This window comes from Papio anubis, chromosome 12 (genome assembly GCF_008728515.1).
Source record: "Papio anubis isolate 15944 chromosome 12, Panubis1.0, whole genome shotgun sequence".
Taxonomy (NCBI): domain Eukaryota; kingdom Metazoa; phylum Chordata; class Mammalia; order Primates; family Cercopithecidae; genus Papio; species Papio anubis.
In genome coordinates, this window is record NC_044987.1 from 66,610,557 (window position 1) to 66,630,734 (window position 20,178).

The 20,178-nt window shown below is 38.4% G+C and overlaps 1 protein-coding gene across 2 annotated transcripts in view; it reads left to right on the top strand.

Moving 5' to 3' along the window:
* The window catches only part of SYT9 (synaptotagmin 9), a 238,083-nt gene that overhangs the window by 74,741 nt on the left and 143,164 nt on the right, over positions 1–20,178 (top strand). For both annotated transcript variants that reach the window (XM_021926136.2, XM_017948677.3), the window contains exon 3: positions 4,762–5,308. In XM_021926136.2, coding sequence (XP_021781828.1) covers positions 4,762–5,308 — 547 coding nt within the window. The remainder of the gene's footprint in view (positions 1–4,761; positions 5,309–20,178) is intronic.

Here is a 20,178-nt window from a genome sequence, read left to right on the forward strand (position 1 = left end):
ACTTGGGAGGGAGTGGGAGGAAGCAGGTCTTGCCTCAGTGTATCCACCTACCCTTGACAACACACCTCCACTGGCCCCAAGGCCTGATGCCTGTCTCTTCATTATCTCACTCATGCGGAAATCCTTGAATCTTCAGGCCAAGAAAACCTCAAATTTCCACTTCCTCCAGCCCTTGTATTCTACTAACTGTGTCTGTCCCTATCCAGGATTTCCCCTTCTTCTGTCTGCCTGTGGTTCAGGACAACCCAACCCTCTCTTCTTCATGACCAGGGGAATTTTGAAGAAGAAAAACATCCTGTCTCCACTGTTTCTTTCCATAATTCCCTGCCTTGACTTGAACACAGGAAAGAAACCAGTAACATTTCTGAAACCACAATTTGCTTCTCTCTTTTTTCTCCCTGGATCCTGAAGCCTTGTAGACACTGGTGCCTGAGAACCAGGGAAAGGACAGGTCAGGTTTCACCTCTGAGATGGGCCACTGCAGTGAACGAACACATATTAGGATGCACTTGTTCATGGCTGCACATGAAAGCCCGCGATGGAAAGGGTGTTGGGGATATGAGTGCTGGCTTACAGAGCCTGGACTCATAGATGCAGTGGGTGAATGTGAGGGACTCTGGAAAAAGCTACTGGGGCAGAAGAGCTGAAAGTACCATTCTGCTAGAGAACTGGGACCCAGATGAAAACAGATTTAATGTCCATATTGACATCTACAGCATCAGCTTGGAGGTGGCTTAGGATGAGGCCAAGTTAAGCAGGCAAGCCCAGCTCAAGTATCATCTCCTTCATAAAAATTTCCTCAGCCAGAGGTCTTTCTCCCCCTCTTCTTCTGAGGGGGGAACCATCAGTCAATGGCATTAAAATTCTAGACCCTTGTCCTGGGAGCCTCGCATTTACTGCACTCAAAACCACCTCCATTGACCATTTAGAGCCACCTCACCTAGGGTGGGGCAAGCTCAGGTCATGGCACTATATTCCGTATCTTTCCTCCCTCTTGCTTTGGGCTTGCTTTTTCTTCCCACCTCTGTTTGAGTAGCGTATGAGAGCTATAGAATATTGATTTTCCATTTTCTCCACCCCCTTTTCTCCTTTACATCCCTGGGGCAGTCTCCCTGCTCTACTTTCTTATTTTCAGCCCCCAGACCGCCAGAGGTTATACGGGAAGATTATGAGTTACCCTGGTTCTCTGGCTGTTCTAAGCTTCTCTCTTCTACCATGCCTCTCCCCCAACTCCAGTAAACTCTAACTTTCTTCTGAATGGAAATTGAAAGGGAGCCCCAGGAGTGAGAACCTGTCATGCCCAGTTGCAGTCTTTGCTATCTGCTTTAAGCCACTACCTTACAGTTAGATTCAACTGATTTCCCAATAGTAAGTGTGATTCTTAATGGAGGGGAAAGTGTTAGGAATGAAATTAATCATGTAAAATGTTTGAGTAGATAATAGTATTCATATCTGTGACTGGTTTTTTGTTTGGTTGGTTGGTTTTTGGTTTTTGAGTGTTTTTGAGACGGAGTCTTTCTCTGTTGCCCAGACTGGAGTGCAGTGGCTCAGTCTTCACTCACTGCAACCTCTGCCACCTGGGTTTAAGTGATTCTCCTGCCTCAGCCTCCCAAGTAGCTGGGACTACAGGTGTGTGCCACTATGCCTGGCTAATTTTTGTATCTTTAGTAGAGACAAGGTTTTACCATGTTGGCCAGTCTGGTCTTGAACTCCTGACCTCAAGTGATCCACCTGCCTCAGCCTCCCAAAATGCTGGGATTACAGGTGTGAGCCATTGCACCTAGCCCATAACTGTGATTGTTTTTTGTTTTTGTTTTTGTTTTGTTTTTTGAGACAGAATCTCACTCTGTGGCCCAGGCTGGAGTGCAGTGGCGCAATCTCTGCTCACCGCAAGCTCCACCTCCCGGGTTCACGCCATTCTCCTGCCTCAGCCTCCCGAGTAGCTGGGACTACAGGTGTCTGCCACCACGCCTGGCTAATTTTTTTGTATTTTTAGCAGAGACGGGGTTTCACCACATTAGCCAGAATTGTCTCAATCTCCTGACCTCCGATCTGCCCACCTTGGCCTCCCAAAGTACTGGGATTACAGGCATGAGCCACTGAACCTAGCCTGTGATTGGTTTTTAAGAGGTCAGCTATATTGGGAATTTTTGGAGGTATTCCTGTGCAATTGGGTTCTCAGGGAATGGGATCTTTTTTCAGTCTTTGACCTTTACCAACAACCCCGCCTCCCTGTTGGCAATCCACTTTGGTTAGGAAGGGCTGAGCATGTGGGACAATTTATCTTCAGATTTCATGTCTAAGCAAATGTACATGTAGAACCGAATATGTCACACTACTAAGTAGCCAAATCCATGTATTTTAAATCAAAATTGAAAGTATGGTGGCTGGGCACAGTGGCTCACGCCTTTAATCCCAGCGCTTTGGGAGGCCGAGGCGGGCGGATCACCTGAGGTTGGGAGTTCAAGACCAGCCTGACCAACATGGAGAGACCCTGTCTCTACTAAAAATACAAAATTAGCCGGGTGTGGTGGCACATGCCTGTAATCCCAGCTACTCAGAAGGCTGAGGCAGGAGAATCGCTTCAACCTGGGAGGCGGAGGTTGCAGTGAGCTGAGATCATGCCATTGCATTTCAGCTCTGGTCGATAACAGTGAGACTCCATCTAAAAAACAAAACAAAACAAAAAAACACCACTATGGTAGATTTAGTCCTACAGACAATGGTGAAGACAAAATGTTGCTGTGATTAATCTAATGCCAGTACTAAGAAAATTCAAAGGTAAATTGTAATACACAGTCTGCCCAGCAACCATCTGCAGAGCAGCAGAGTGACAGGGCCTAGGACAGACATGAGATTGTTGTCTGGGACTGGATTGTGTAGACACAGAATTGTTGGTCTTCCACAGACTCATCTGTAAAAGGAGCATCCGGTGGATATTGAGGATGCACTTTTATGATGTAAACAGTGCCACTTACCAGACAGTACCTAGAAGGGTGGGAACTGATGCAGGACCCAATTATGGCCCTTTTTTTGAATCTAGTCTGTAAAGAAAAATCAATAGCAAAGGGAAATAGGGCTGGCACCAGCCTATTCCAACCTCTGCATATAGCAGGCTACTTTCTGCTGCCTCCCAGTCCTTTCTGCCCACAGAGTCCAGTAAAGTGAGACTCAAGCTCTATTCTAGCACTACATTGGTTCCACTTCTGGACAAGGGAATGACCTGGCTGCACTAGCGCAGAAAGCCAGTTTTAGATGCTTAACAGCAACTCCTGCCTTCCCTCCCTCACCCATCCAAATCATAAAATACAGAGAAACCTTAAGATTGTGGATTTCTCTGTAAGTGATTAAAATCTCCCATCAGCAACTTTCGGACCACACAGTTTTTGTACATGTGGGAATGTATGTGACTGGGCTATGTCTGCTTGCTATGGACTGTGATAGATGTGACAGGTACAAGTGACAGCTCTGTGACATTACTCTTGTCATACAGGTGGGTGATTAGTGATTAGGAGGCTATTTTAGGATAAAGAGGAATGCTCAGCATAGCAATATCTGTGGTGACAAGAGAGAACACTTTCAAACATATCTGGGGGTCCCTTGATTCCATATTTACATCTTTATTTCATTGTCTGAAGGAAGGAAGAGAAGGGCAAATTCAAATGTTTACTCTGCCTCTCCAACTGTTTACCAATCCCTAAGAGACATCCCAGCTGTTCTCTTTCACCTTCTAGTAAAGAGGCTATTTTAATTAAGGTTGTTGACTAAATGCATACAATACAATATAATGACTCTAAACTGAGCTAAAAACAACAAAAGTAACCTTAAAAACAACCTTGTATGTGATAACTACTTTCAACTTGGGAAGAAATGCACAGATCAGACAGGCTTTAAAGAGAATTTTAGGGAAACTTCTAAACCAAACCAATACACTTACAGGGTGAAGAGTATACTACAGTAGCAAATATTTAATTTAAAAGTATCAGTATCCAACGTCTCCAGTTGAATCCATACATACATTTATAGTAGCTCATCTTTAATTTTTGTGCCATTAGTGTTTATTTCAGAAATAAAACCTGTCCTCTTGATCACTAATCACCCATGTGTACAGCAAAAACACAATCCCAATGCTGTCACTTGTACCTGTCAGAGCCACTACAATCAGACACATCCCACTTGTACCTGTCAGAGCCACTACATACAGACACATCCCAGTCACATACATTTTTGCATTAGCAAAAGCTGTGTTCTTGTGATGAAATTATTTGATTTGAACCAGTAAGAATTTATATCCTTATAAAGCTATAAGCTGGTGGCAAGAAATTCTGTGTAATTTAGAGAAAGATTCATTCTTCTTAAGGCAACACTTGGCTATTTCAATTTCGGAATGATATTATATATAAAGTTGAATAATTTTATTTTTAAAGCAGTTTGTACAAATCTTTACATTCCACCAGACGAATAAGCTTCTTTAATGACATATTAGACAGTTTAGAAAGTGTATTAAACCTTTAAAGCTCCGAGGTCACATGTTCCTAGGTTCATTTCCTGATACCAACCCTCAGTTTTGAGCTTCAAGCCTTAGGGAGCAGCTTACTCACACTGATGAGCATTTTGAATTTAGGCCAAAAAAAAAAAAAAAGCCCACAGTTCTAAGCTCCTAACAAAACATAACGGTCTACCTACATCCCAGGCAAAAGTTTCCAAGAGACCCATAGCTAATAAGATTGTAACTTTGTTCTGTGTTGCTCTTCATTGAAGGCATAATTCAATCCGAAGACAACTCAACTTGTCAAACCCGGACTTCAATATCCAGCAGCTTCAAAAACAGGAACAGTTGACTGGAATTGGTAGAATTAAACCAGAGTTATATAAGCAGAGGTCATTGGATAATGATGACGGGAGACAGAGTAACAGCAAGGCTTGTGGGAAACTGAACTTCATTTTAAAATATGACTGTGACTTAGAACAGCTCGTAGTGAAGATTCACAAAGCTGTCAATTTGCCCGCCAAGGACTTTTCTGGGACTTCAGATCCTTATGTCAAGATCTATTTGCTTCCTGATCGGAAAACAAAACACCAGACTAAAGTTCACAGAAAGACCCTGAACCCTGTGTTTGATGAAGTGTTTTTATTTCCGGTTCCCTACAATGACCTTGAAGCACGGAAGCTTCACTTCTCTGTGTACGACTTTGACAGGTTCTCTCGTCATGACTTAATCGGCCAAGTGGTGGTGGATCACTTCTTAGACTTGGCTGATTTCCCCAGGGAGTGCATCCTTTGGAAGGATATCGAATATGTCACCAATGTGAGTCCAGCATTTCTTCATTTTGGTGGTGGGGGGCATCTTAGTTAGCAGGAAAACAGATTACTTACACATTATCTTGAGGACAAAGTGTAAAATTCATATCAGTGTGCATGTAGCAATTATTTCAGAACCTCCTTGTACCTTTTCAGAAACAGGGTTTTAACAATATTGATTTTGAAGTTTCCAAGTGTTATTACATGCAAACATTAAAGAATAACTTTCTGTCTTTTCTACTTTCAGATTCTTAGCTAGTCCCTAAGAGACGCAGGTGTTATCTGTCCTCCATACCTCATTTTCTTTAGAGTTTTTTCAGGTTGTTTGTGCTAAATGCAACCCGGCATTTTATTAATCATAGTCTGCAGCTAAGAGACCATTACCTGACTCTGAGAACAGTAGGTACTTACCTGTGTTCTCAAGTTGGCTCAAGAGCATTTCCCATGATTGGATCCTCAACTTCAACCCTACAAGTGGGAGTGGTTGAGAAGAGTTGGAACCACATTTTTAAATGTAAAACTCACAAAATCCAAGCTACAAGGAGGGAAGTCTGGAAAGAAACTATAGATAATGGCAAAACTAATCTGTCGACAGTCACATCAAATTTAGCACTCAGAAGAGAAGTCAAAGGTGCTGTGTAGTGGTACAATATATCTATGTCTACATTTTAAACACAAGATTTCAGAGGTGATATTTCTACTCCATTTACATCCTTTTCATTATCCTGTTGAGGTGTATTGGCATTCCAGAAATAGAAAGCAAAATTGAACATTTTTAGGTAACTCTGATATTTTAAGGCCACTTGTTTCTTTCACCTGTCCAAATTCCCTGAGATAACTTTGTTAGTTCCTCTTCTTGGATATGAAATATTCTGAGGCCAGCGTAGCTCTCTTTCTCTGCCATGGCATCCAAAGGGACCAAGCACCACCATCCTTATTCAGTTCAGACACTGATTCAGCTTGAGTCTGGAGCCTATTTAGTGAAAGACTAACCTCTGCCTAATGACCAAATAGCTACACCAGTACCCTCTTAGCCACTTTTATGAACTAGGAACTCACCCATGCTTTGGTTGCCCTGTGGGACACCTTCTCTCCACATGCCACAAGGTTCCAGTGCCAGCTTTGTGCTGCTATCCAAATAAACAAAATGTAGCATGGGATTCTGCTGGCCTTTATCACAATGATGAGGAAAGAAAGGAGTTGGAGCTGGATTAGGTGCAGAGAATAGCAGCTGATGAAACCAAGGTGATTTGGGATACTGGCGAAGGAATAGGTCTCCTTATCTTAAAAGATAATAATACATGTAAATCCAACAATGGATGCTGGGGAAAGCAAGGATTGTCTCCCAAATCCCAAATGACAAAATCAGGAAGCAACATGAGAGAACGTTTAAAGAAACAAAATGGGAAGGCTGCTTATACAAAGATACCAATGGCTCAGGCATCACCCCTCTCACTGGGGTATTTACTAAGTCTCTCTGGTTATGGGAGCTGAGACACTGCCAGCTGCAGTGAGGTGCCTTGAACTTATGTCTTATCTCAGGTATGGTAGGGAGGTGTTGGTCACACCATCTAATGAGACATCAACTTATATTTTTTGACAAATGGATTCCATAAAATAGCTGGAGAGATTATTAGAAAGTTCAGTGAGGATGTTGCTGAGAGTTGCCTTCTAGAGACTTTGTGGTGAGAGCAACACTGACTGCACAGTGGCTGATACAAATCTGGATAAGGCTGATGATCCCTGGTGGGAACGACTCCTAGGACAGGTTCCTGTGGACAAGAATATGGAGTGGCAGGTGGTAGAGACCTTCTGGCCCTGAGATCACTGCCATTTCAGCATTCTCTTGGGAGTAAGGTTTTCTTTTCCATTGTTGGAAAATCCTGGATTTCCATAAGGAGAATGTGAAATTATTTATCAAGGAGGAAAACCAATAAACCTACAGGCTTCAGATTTCTCAGTTGTTTCTTCAGGCAAACAATAAATCTTCTGAGCATTGATCTAAGCCTTTGGATGGCCACGGGAGAGGGTAGGTCCTGTCAATGAAATTACAGGCTATTTCATAGTCTGCCATATTTTTAAGTTCCATTTTTAAAAGTGTTATTTGGGACTGTGGTTTTTTTTTTGGTCTTTTTTTTTTTTTTTTTTTACAGAGACTGAACATAAAGATCTGAGATTTGCCATGGTTCCCTTTTTATAATATAGAATGTATATAATATAGTAAATGTAATAATATGGATTAATGAAGGAATAATTAAATGAACAGGACTGAATACACCATTTAGTTGAAGACTAGAACATTACCAGTACTTTTATTGACCCTCAAATTGTTCTCTATTACATTCCCTCTCAGTTCAGTCCTGCCAAGAGAAAACTACTATCTTTAATTTTACTTATATCATGATATTAAAAATACATATGTATATAGATATGACAATATGGGTTTAGGTTTTGTCTATTTTGGCCTTTTATAGCTCTTCTTTGACTAGTTTTTTTCCATTGGTCAACATTGATTATGGCATTTAATAATAGAAATAAGTAGAGCAGCTGTGGCTTATGTATCTTCATTGCTATATAATATTCCATTGTATTAATATTAATATATGACAAATTAGCATTCTTGTATTGATGATGTTCAGGATGTTATTAGTTTTTCTGTGATCCTGAATAATATTGCAGAGATTTTTGTACGCATCTTTTGGTTCACATATGCAATCATTTCTCTAGGGTGTATCCCTGATAGAGATAAAGTATACATGTGTTCAACTTTTCTAGATAATGACAAAGTCTTTTTCAGTCATTTTCACATATCACAAATTGATCCTTCCACTGTTGAAATGTAATAATCCCTAGTGTTCCACTTTCTCTCCAACTCTTGCAATTGCCACACTGATTAATGTATGTGTGTGCATGTATGTAAAATTATGTGTTATTGGTATTTCTTCAGTTGCCTGGTTTGACCATCTTTTGATATGTTTATTGGTCATTCATGTTTTCTTTCTTGTGAAAATTCTTGTTCAGCACTTACTCTAGTATTTTCCTTTCCTTGTTGATTCACATAGGCTCTTTAAGCAGTCAGGATGCAAATCCCTTGTTGGTTATGTGTTTTACAAACATCATCTCTCCGTTTATAGCTGTCTTTTTATTCACTTTATGGTGTCTTTAATAAATAGAGGTTATGTTTAGTTTAATAAAATGTGTCAGTATTTTCCATTGTAAATTAGCGTATTTATGTCTACTTAAGAAGTACTTCCCTATCCTATGTCAGAAAGATATTTCTCCTATGCTTTCTATTAGAAGTGTTAATGTTTTGTCTTCCCCAATTATGATTTTAATCCAACTAGAATGGAAATGTTTATATAGTATGATATAGGCATCATATATCAGTCAGCTTGGGCTGCCATAACATAATACCATAAATTGGGCAGCTTAAACAATAGATATTTATTTCTTAGAGTTCTGGAGCCTGGGATATCCAAGACCAAGTTTCAGCAGATTCCATTCCTGGTGAGGCTCTCTTCCTGGCGCACCTTCTCACTGTGCCCTCATGTGATGGAGACAGGAAGACAGCTCTGGTTCTAGTCTCTTCTCTTCTTCTTATAAGGACACTAATCCTACGATGGGGGCCCCACCCTCATGACCTCATGTAAACCTAATTACCTCCCAAAGGCTTCATTTCCAAATACTGTTACAATCACACTGGGGATTAGAGCTTCAACATATAAATTGGGAGGGACAAAACATTCAGTCCATAACATATCCATATTTTTATTTTTCTATATGGGTAAACAATTTTCTGGCATATTTTCCCAGTGTATGCACTGTCCTATATAGATTTCTGTATATGCAGAACTTGTTTCTGGATTCTCTTTTCTATCCACTGTGATGTTTAACTATCTCTATGAATAGCACAATTTGCAAATTACTATTGTTCTATGATAAGCCTTAACATCTGGAAGGGCAAATCATCCAGCCTGCTTCTTTTTTAGTTCAGCCCTGGCTGGTATTTGACTTTTCTCACACATTTTAGAATCACATTGCCAAGTTAAATGCTCTTTTTTTGGTATTTGGATTTGTATGAAGTCTATTGATTAATTTATGAAAATTTTGTATCTTTTGTGATATTGAGTCTTTCTACACATGACCATGGTATATCTCTCCATTTACTTATTCATTTACATATTTCTTCTTTAAAGTTTTTTTATTCAAAGCTTATAATTTTCTACATTAAGATATTGCATAGATCTTTAGATTTTTCTCTAGATATATTACCATTCTTTTTAAATGGTATCTTTTCATTCATTTTCAACTTTCTTTTCTTTTTGAGGATGCTGTGTCTCAGACTGGAGTGCAGTGGTGCAATCTCTGACTCCTGCAAGCTCCACCTCCCGGGTTCAGCCATTCTCACCTCGCCTCTGAGAGTAGCTGGGCTACAGGTGCCTGCCATTGTTGCATGTGCCCAAGCGAGGGCAGGGGTTTCACCCCGTGTTAGCTGAGATGGTCTTGATCTCCTGACCTCGTGATCCACCAGCCTCTCCAAGCCTCCCAGGTACTGGGATTACAGGCTGGCCACCCATGCCTGGCCTAAAATTTCCATTTTCTAACTGTTTTAGAGTGTATAGTTAAGAGTGGCTTACATATTAATTTATCTTCTATTTGGCAGTCTTGTAGAACTCATTAGGGCCTTTTTTTTTTTTTTTTTGAGATGGCGTTTGCTCTTGTTGCCCAGGCTGGAGTGCAATGGCGCAATGGCGCAATTGAGGCTCATTGCAACCTCTGCCTCCAGGGTTCAAGTGATTCTCCTGCCTCAGCCTCCTGAGTAGCTGGAATTACAGGCACCCACTACCGTGTCTGTCTAAGTTTTGTATTTTTAGTGGAGACGGTGTTTCACCATGTTGGCCAGGCTGGTCTCAAGCTCCAACCTCAGTAGATCCGCCAGGCTTGGCTTGGCTTCCCAAAGTGCTGGGATTACAGGCATTAGCCACTGTGCCCAGCCTAGAACTCATTAATTCTTATAATTTGATTGTAGACTCTCCTGGATTTTCTTTATAGATAATCTGTCATCTGTGAATTATGATAGTTTTCTTTGTTTCTTTCTAATCGGTATACCTTTTTTCCCTTTTTGTTGTTATTTAATGCACACACTAGGATTTCCAGTACAATGCTAAATAATAATTATGATAGTAGATATCTTTGACTTGTTTCTTATTTTAATAAAGTGTCTTTAAATTTCCATAGAGTATGATTTTAGATATATAGATAGATAGATATAGATATATATCTATTTTTTTTTAATGGAGTTTCGCTCTTGTTGCCCAGGCTGGAGTACAATGGCGTGATCTCAACTCACCCTAACCTCTGCCTCCCGGGTTGAAGCAATTCTCCTGCCTCAGCCTCCCAAGTAGCTGGAATTAGTAGGCATGCACCACCACACCCGGCTAATTTTGTATTTTCAGTAGAGGTGGGGATTCTCCATGTTGGTCAGACTGGTCTCTAACTCCTGACCTCAGGTGATCTGCCCACCTCGGCCTCCCAAAGTGCTGGGATTACAGTCATGAGCCACCATGCCCGGACTTAGCTATATATATTTTGTGGCTATGTTCACCATATTAAGAATGTTTTACTCTATTCAGAGTTGAGTAAGCCTTTTTATTACACATAATTGTTTTATCATATGCTGTAATCTAGTGAGGCTTTTTACCCCTTTAATCTGCTATTTTGGTCAATTATGTTGATTGATTTTCTAATTTTGAGCCAATCATATATTCCTAGAGTGATCCACACTGATCTTGATATAGTACATTTTCTTTACACTGCTGAGTTCAGTTTGCTGATATTTCATTTAGCATTTTATTGCTTCTGTGCTCATGAGTGATGCGTGTAATTTACTGTCTTGTACTGTCCTTGTCTGGCTTGGAATCGAGGTAATTCTTGCTTTATAAAGTTAGTTTGGGGCATTATTTTGGGTGCCTGCCATTTGTTTCTGCTCAGTGTCCCTGAAGGCTTTGGGTTTTTGTATATCTTTCTTCAAACTGGAAGAATACCCCTAGTTTCTGACTTCTGCTTAGGTTCAGACAACAAGAAAGGGAGAAGAGTGGAGTCAGGATATTCATTTCCCTATTTCTTTTTTTCTTTTTCTTTTTTTTTTTTTTTTTTTTTTTGAGATGGAGTCTTGCTTTGTCGTTCAGGCCTATTTCTTGAGGTATCTGTAGGCTGGTAATAACTTTCAACTGAAAGCCACAGCTCCTGAATATGCCTTTATTTTGCCTTTATTCTTAAAAGATTGTCTGTGAATAACAATTTGGGAGCACAAAACTGAGTTACTTTGATTTTGGCATTATAAAACTATCATTTCATTTTCTTCTGACTTCCAATTGTTTTTGAGAAGTTGACATTTAGTCTAATATTTATTCTTTTGTATAGGAATAAAACTATAATTACTACAGACCTTATAAAACTAGCTCAGTAGTTATTTAGGTACGAATGTTTAAAATGCATAACAATGCGAGTTGTCAGTATTAGGTCAAATGCAGCTAGAAAGAGTAGTTTTCTTATGGTAGTGCAAGTTTGTATTAATGGTTAGAAACTGGCTGAGGGGACTTTTGTTTCTTTTTTACATAGAGCAAGTCTAAGACAGGCATGATATTGGGGACAATATCCATTTAGTAAGCATGGCAGAAGTTCTGTGTTGTTTATCCTTTGATGATGTGCCACTCAGGCTCTGCAGTCTTCTGAATGCCAGAAGCTAAGCCACCAGAGATTCACAGTTACCTCCATTCAAGCTCCAGCTCGAATTTACTTACCTCTATGGATTCATGCTGTCTTGTTTCTGTCCACTGAAAAATTCTCTTTCTGGTTCGTCAGCTCTGCTACACATTAAGAAGAATTTTTTAATCTAGCATTTTTACCTGAAGGAGTTTCTGTGAGTATTCACACCTATTGCAAGAAACACTGATATATTGCTCAAAGCTTATTTTTAAAAAGCTGTTTTACTTATACTAACTGAATAGTAATCTGTGTATATTTGTCTTTCAATTGAGTAGAACTTTAGAGGTCTTTCATTCTAGCAGATAATGCTGAGATGAATGGCCGTTAGGAGATTCAGCTGAGGTTACATAGCTGAATAATAGCCATATCAAAAATAAGACTAAGTTTTTTTAAAAAACCAATTCAGTCTGTGCAGGAAAAGGTGGCTCAAAATGATCATATACACTGGTTTACTTCTCCTTCCCCTCTTTACCTGGCTAACTCCCACTAAGCTCTTAAATCCCAGCTTATGTGCCATTTCCTCAGAGAAGTCTTTTTCTGAGCCCTGGACTAGCGTAGGTTTTTCTGGCATTTGTTTCCATGACACTCTGTATTTCTATCATTACTTGTGCTTCTTTTGTGTATTTGTTCAATTTTCTTTCTATACGTGCAAAAACCGAATTTGGTTTGCTTCCTACTGGGTGCTCAACCTCTAGAATGGCGCCTGAAAGTTAGCTATTTAATAAGCACTTGCTGCATAAAGCGAAACTCCTTATGAGGGACTAATTTGTTTAAGCTCTAGGGGCTGATTTAGTTGGAGGCTGTTATGAACTCATAAACTGATCTTTTTTAAAAAATTCTTTGTTTCTCCAAGGAGAGTGTAAGTTTTATAAATGTTAGCACTCAAATAAAAATTAATCCTCATGCTTTCCTATGAAGGAACAAAATGGTAATTATGGAGTGTAAAAATGATGGTGTAATTAAACCTCTCAACTACTGAAGCCAGATCAATCAATAATAGTATACAATACATCTTTGTGAGGATTTTATCAGTCAGCAAGAGAGAAGACAGCATCTAGGGGGAAGGTCAGAATATCGGAGAGTGTAAGTCTAGTGTTCTGGGTTAATGTTGTCTGTCAGGACGATCCTCTTGGCATTTTTAGTATACCCCACTTGTTAGGGGCTTTCTGAAAAAGCAGGCATGAAGCACACTTCAGGAATCTCTTTCTTGGTTTAGAAACTGGTTCTGAGACTTTCTCTGGGACCTATGAGCACCTCAGTTAGACTCTGATTTGGAGAAGATGCCACAGTTTTCATGTAATGACAGTAGAAGTCATGAATTTCCCTCTATGCCAATATAGATTCCAGTTCAGAAAAGGCAAGGACGCAGTTTACAACAGCATAGACTTTCTGGTAATGTTAAGAACTTAAAAATCTTATTTCAGCAAGATTTGTTATTTTGTAGTCACTGATTTGGAGACTTCCCTGTTCTGTCTCCCAAAAGCCTGGGGCCTTTTGAGAACCGGATGGAAATGGACACCCGGAACCACCCAGGCAGGGGGGATATAAGTATTCAGGGAAGTCCAGAGTGCTTGTTCTTCATAGTTCAATACAAATGGGGCAGGCAGGCTCTATGATTGAAGATATTTATTAGTTTGAATCCGTTTTCGTTTCATTGTACCATAAGTCATAAGTGATTATTATATTGATGCAACACAAGTGAGCCCCAAAACTGGGGCTTAGCCCAGGAGAGTTCCTGGCTTCACCCAGGAAATAATTCAAGAGCAAGTCGGTAATGTTAGACAGCAGTCTTTTATTGAACAGTACTGCTCCATGCAGAGCAGGGGTAACTCATAGGCAGTGTGCCCACAGCCAGCAATGTATGAGCTGTTAGCAACTGAATATATACCCACTTATACCCACTTTAAATTACATACAAATTAAAGGGCAGGTTTTAGGACTTGCTAGGAAAGGGGCAGTAACTTCTCTGAGTCATTGCCATGGAAAGGTAGTAACTTCTGGGTTGTTGTCACGGCATTTGTAAACTGTCATCGTGCTGGTGGGAGTGTATTATGCAAATGTGAGGGCGGCTAGGGATCACTTTCCTTGCTATCTGCTGGCTCTTGCTGGTTCCTTCACTTCATCCCAGTAGGACTGGGAGATAGCCTGTTTGTGTCCTCCCTTCGTATGATGTTAAGGTTGTGTTACATTCAGTGGTGTCCTGGTGGATGCTTAACAACTGGTTGTGGGGCAGGGATGGGGGAAGGGAGGGGACCTGATTTTAGCATTTGCTGATTCCTGGGTTGTAAATATTCCCAGAAGGGCTGATTTCAAGTTGCCAGTGTGACATCACTGAAAGCAGAGTTGGCAAGAGATGCTCACCCACAATTGCCTCCCCAAGCTGTTGCCAGCTTATAGGAGCCAGCTCCAGGACACCACTACACGTAGTGCTAAAAATGCAAAAAGGACCGGCTGCTTAACTGATCCCAAGGGACAAGCAACTCGAAAAACGCCACAGAAAGCCATGATTTCCAGCTGCCAAGAGGGAAGCCAGGTTCCTTCTAGAATGTGGGTGAAGTCTGGATATCACTGGGGTCTACTGAGCTGTATCTTTATGAGAGTCCACTGAATCTCACCCTATCATTTTTCCCACTCGTGATCCCTCAGACATGTTATCCCCTTGATGTCTAGATTATTCAGAGGCAGTGAAAACTGGCGGCGCTGTAGAACAGCACAACTGAAGGAAGGGATTGATGAAGCTATAGGTGTCCGACAAAGAGACTTTAATAGCTTTTATTCTAGTGAGGGTGCCAGGACAAAGCGTTTGGTTTTTTAAATAAAATATATAACCATCAACATATGAACTACCAATATATTAGCCAATATATAAACATCAGTCAATCCAGAATTTAGCTGAAGAAAGAGAACATTATCAGTCTCTTTGAAGCTTCCTATGTGCCCCTCCTCCATTCCAAAATCCCCCTAAGAGATTATCTGTATACTGAATTTTATATCTATAATTGCCTGTTTTTAAAAATCATTTTACCACTTAAGAATAGGTTATTCAGTTTTGCCCATTGTTGAAATTTATGTGAAAGATATTATATTGTGTCTGTTCTTCTGCAAACTGTTATGTTCAATATTATGTGTATTAAAATAATTTATGTTCATGGACGTAACTGTAGTTCTTTTTTGTTGTTTTGCAGCATGATTTTAGCATTCTATTATATGGTCTACAACAATTTATCTTTCTTCTGTCAATGGTTATTTGAATTAATTTTAAGTTTTTTCTATTTCAGAAAATGGTGCTACTAATATTTCTTGTATATGTCTTGTGGTAAATACATGCAAGAATTTCTCTAAGGTATATACCTAGGAATGGAGTTGCTAGGTTGAAGAAAATTGTATCTCTAAGAAGTTTGACCAACTTACGATCCCACTAGCAGTATTTGAGACTGTCTTAGACTATGTTCTCTCCAACACTTGGACTTGCTATACACTATAATTCTAATAATTTGACCACAGATTTCTTTTGAGTTTTGTACATTCACAATTATGCTATGCATGAATAAGGACAATTTTGTTTCTTCTTTCTTTTTTAATTATCTTGCTTTCTCTCCCTACTTCATCTTTTTTGCTTGTTTTACATTTATAACAATCACCAATACAAATGCCAGTAGAGTAAACCTTGGCTTGTTTCTGTTCTTCAAAAAAATGCTTTGATTATTCATCACTAAGTAGGACATTGGCTATAGACTTTTTGAAAACCTAAATGGGTATTGAATTTTATCAGTTGATTTTCTGTATCTGTTGAGAGAATCATGTGTTTTGTTCCTTTTACGTTTTAAGGTAATAAATTATATTGCTATATTTTATACTTTTTATAAAAACTTGTATTTCTGAGATAAATCCAACTTGTTCACAATGTGTTGCTTTTTTATAGACATGGATATACATGAATGTGTGTGTGTATGCGTGTGTGTGTTCAGCTATTTGGTTTGCTAATATTTTAAAAATTTTGTGACTAAACTCGTGAGTGAGATCAAACTGATTTTCTTTTCTCTCTTCATCTGCATTTTATTATTAAAGGTGTACAAACCTTAAAAATGAGTTATGGCGCAGGGCGCGGTGGCTCACGCCTGTAATCCCAGCACTTTGGGAGTCCGAGGCGGGTGGATCACGAGATCAGGAGATGGAGACCATCCTGGCTAACACGGTGAAACCCCCGTCTCTACTAAAAATGCAAAAAATTAGCCGGGCGAGGCGGCGAGCGCCTGTAGTCCCAGCTACTTGGGAGGCTGAGGCAGGAGAATGGCGTGAACCCGGGAGGCGGAGCTTGCGGTGAGCCCAGATCGCACCACTGCACTCCAGCCTGGGCGACAGAGCGAGACTCCGTCTCAAAAAAAAAAAAAAAAAGAGTTAAGGCATATTATCTCTTTTCCTAGTCTCTTAAAGATTTTGTGTATGATTGAAATAATCTTTCCTGTCAATGTTTACTAGAACTTTCTAGTATAACTTTCTGGGTCAGATGTTTAGGGGAAATTAATTCAATTTCTTTGATGATTATAATACCAAATTATTTTTTATTTCTTTGAGAATTGATTTTGGTGATTTAGATTTTTCTAGAAATTTGCTTATTTCATCTATGCTTTAAATGTATTATCTTAAAGTTCTTCATAATTTTTTCTTAACTTCTTATTTCTGCCTTATTTCTGGTTATGTCCTTATTCTCATTTCTAATATAGATTATTTATTCCTGTTCACTTTCTCATTAATCAGTGTCGCTGGAGTTTATCAGTCTTCTTATCCTTTTCAAAGAACCAACTTTTAATTCTATTAATTCTGTTTAATTTTTGTTTTCCATTATTTTTCCTGTATGATTTTCTTTCTTTTTTCTTTATTCAGTTGATATTTTTTATAATTACTTGTATCTTTAGGTTAGTAATTTGCAGTCTTTTAAAATTTTTTTTAAAATATGCGTTTAAGACTATAAATTTCCCTTGAAGTACTGCTTTAGCTTTATGTTTGCAAATTTTGATATTTAGTGTTTTCATTTTTTTAAAGCATCTTCTAATATCAAGTATGATTTTTTCTTTCGTCTATATGTGGTTTAAAGGTGTGTTTTTAAAATTTCATACTGCATAGTTTTTTTAAGCGTTATTTCTGTAACAATTAAAATGTGAATAGATAATATGGAGTATATTTTATAGATTATTTGATATCTGTTCAAATTTGCTTTATGTTCTCTTACACATCAGTTTTTATAAATGTGCTATGTTTTCTTGAAAAGATTATGTCTCACATCTACATCTTGAATAATATTTTTCATCAGTCTAATATATCAGTTATTGATAAAATGTGTTTTTCATCTCCTACTATGCTGGTGGATTTTCAATTTCATCTTGTAGTTCTATCAAAACTTCTGCTTAATGTGTATACATAAAAAATATTAGTACTTTTTATATATGTCTAGTCTTTTCAATATTTTATTATTATTTAGTGTCTCTATGTAGAGAAATGCTTTTTAGGCCTTCAAGTGTTCTTTGGCATTTATAAAGTTTAAAAATTTTTCTTTTAGTTTTGTCTCGTATATTTCTATTTTTTTACTTACAAATTTCCTACATCGTTATATTTTAAGTATAAATGTTGTAAGCAAAGTATAGCTGGATTTTTTTAATCCGTTCTGAAAATCATTGACTTTTAACTAGTGAGATTAGTCTATTTATGTCATTGTGATTATAAATACATGTGGGTTTATTTCTACCATTTTACATTGTCTTTATTTTAATTCTAATTTTTTTTTTTTTTTTTTTGAGACGGAGTCTCACTGTGTCTCCCAGGCTGGAGTACAGTGGCGCGATCTCGGCTCACTGCAAGCTCCGCCCCCCGGGTTCACGCCATTCTCCCGCCTCAGCCTCCCAAGTAGCTGGGACTACAGGCGCCCGCTACCGCGCCCGGCTAGTTTTTTGTATTTTTAGTACAGACGGGGTTTCACCATGTTAGCCAGGATAGTCTCGATCTCCTGACCTTGTGATCCACCCGCCTCGGCCTCCCAAAGTGCTGGGATTACAGGCTTGAGCCACCGCGCCCGGCCTTTAATTCTAATTTTTAAATAATTTTTCTTATTTTAAATTGTTTTGTCCCCATTTTACTTTCTCCCTTCTACCAACTTATAAGATACAACCTCTGTTTCTACTTGTTTAGTAATTTCCTAGAAATTACAATATGCATGGCTAATTTAATAAAAAGTTAATCAGTGTATTAAACCTCCATCAAAACTATACTTTTACTTTGGGATATTTGACTCCGATTACCCCCATTCCAGATGACATAACTATTATTTTCTGATATTTTACTCCTATCATGCCATGGTTTTCTGCACTCAGCAATTTGATATTATAATTAATGTTTTATAAAGTCAATGATTGTTTAAATTTACCACATATTTACTACTTCTCTTTGTTTACTATTTCTTCAGACTTTCCTTCTAGATTTTTTTTTATGTTTAGTACATTTTTGAGAAATTCTTTTAGTTAAAGATCTATTGATGTTAGCCCTCTCAGTTTTTACTTGTTTGGAAATATTACCATTTCACATTAATAACTGAAAAAAAACATAAGTATACAAATCTTGTGTGGATAATTCTTTTTCTCAGTACCTATTCTTTTAGAGTCTTGCCTCCAAACTCCTGGTTTTGAGAAATAAGTCGCTATTTGTAACACTCTTTTCTCTTCTCTGTGCCATACTTTAAGACTTCTCTGTCTGAAATTTGATTATAGTATGAATGGTGTCGAATTTTTAAAAAGTATTGTTTATCTTGTTTAGGATTCATAGGCTGTCAGGATTTTGATGTGGGTGTCTCATCAATTCTGAAAATTTACAGCCATGATCTCTTTGCGTATTGTCTCTCCCTGATGCTTTCAATCTTTTCCTCCTGGAAATATCTTTAGATATTTTAGACCTATTCACTCTATCTTCCATGTTTGTTTGTTTATTATTTTTCCTATTGATAGTGCAACTTGGTAATTTCTTTACATCTGTTTTTGAGTACAGTAATTCTTTCTTTAGCAGTTTCCAATTAGTTACTTAATAATTTCATTGAACTTCTCATTTAAATTGATATAATTTTCATTCCTAGAAGCTTTGACTTTTAAAACTTTGTTCATTTGTGTAATTATTTGATCCATTTTCATACTTTTGACAACTTTTCAGTTCTTTAAACTTATCTGCTCATATAGTATTTTCTGTCAGATAATTATAAAATATATGACTCGACATCACTTCTGCATTTGAGACAAAAGGAAAGTGACAAGGAAAGAAAGCAGTGATAAGTACCTCTAAGGACTCTTTTTCGTCTTGAAAGAGAAAGTTGTCCTAAAAGTCATCCCAATGTCTCCGCTTGTTTCTTAGTGGACAAAGCTCTGTTACAAAACAAACCTCACACTCCAGAAAAGTAATGAAAGCATATTTTTAGCTTTTTCAGCCTGTATTCTGGAAAGTGGCCAGATGAAGGGGTTGGAAATGTAATTTAAGTTGGCTCTAGCATTTGCCCCCGTACCACAGAAGGAGAGGCTCAGGAACCTTCTATTGAATCTGAGTCTGAACTGCAGCATCTCATTTAGTCACACTGGGTCCACAAAAGGACCCAAGAAAGAAAGAAAGCTGAGAAAGCATGCTGGCTCTGTTGGGATTCCTGTGAACATGTGTGGAGGTGGATCCACAGCCCAAAGAAGATTACAGGGGATAGTGGTATTTTTCGCTATAAAATCTATCCTTGTTTTCCTTATTTTGGATGGAATTTGAAAAACAGTAAATTTATAAAAGAAATTAAAACATACTTATTAAAAAAAAAAAAACTCTCCATGAACCTATATGTGAATGTTCACGGCAGCTTTACTCATAATTGACAAAAACTGGAAACAACCTAAATGTCCTCCAATGGGTAAAAGAATAAACTGTTACGTACATACAATGGAATGCTACTCAGCAATGAAAGGAACACTCAATGTGTGCATAATATACACGCAGTAGCATTTATGGATATCAGGTGTGTAATGCTAAGTAAAAAAAGCAAGACTCAAAAATCTATATACTGCATTATTCTCTTTATATGATACTATGAAAAAGGCA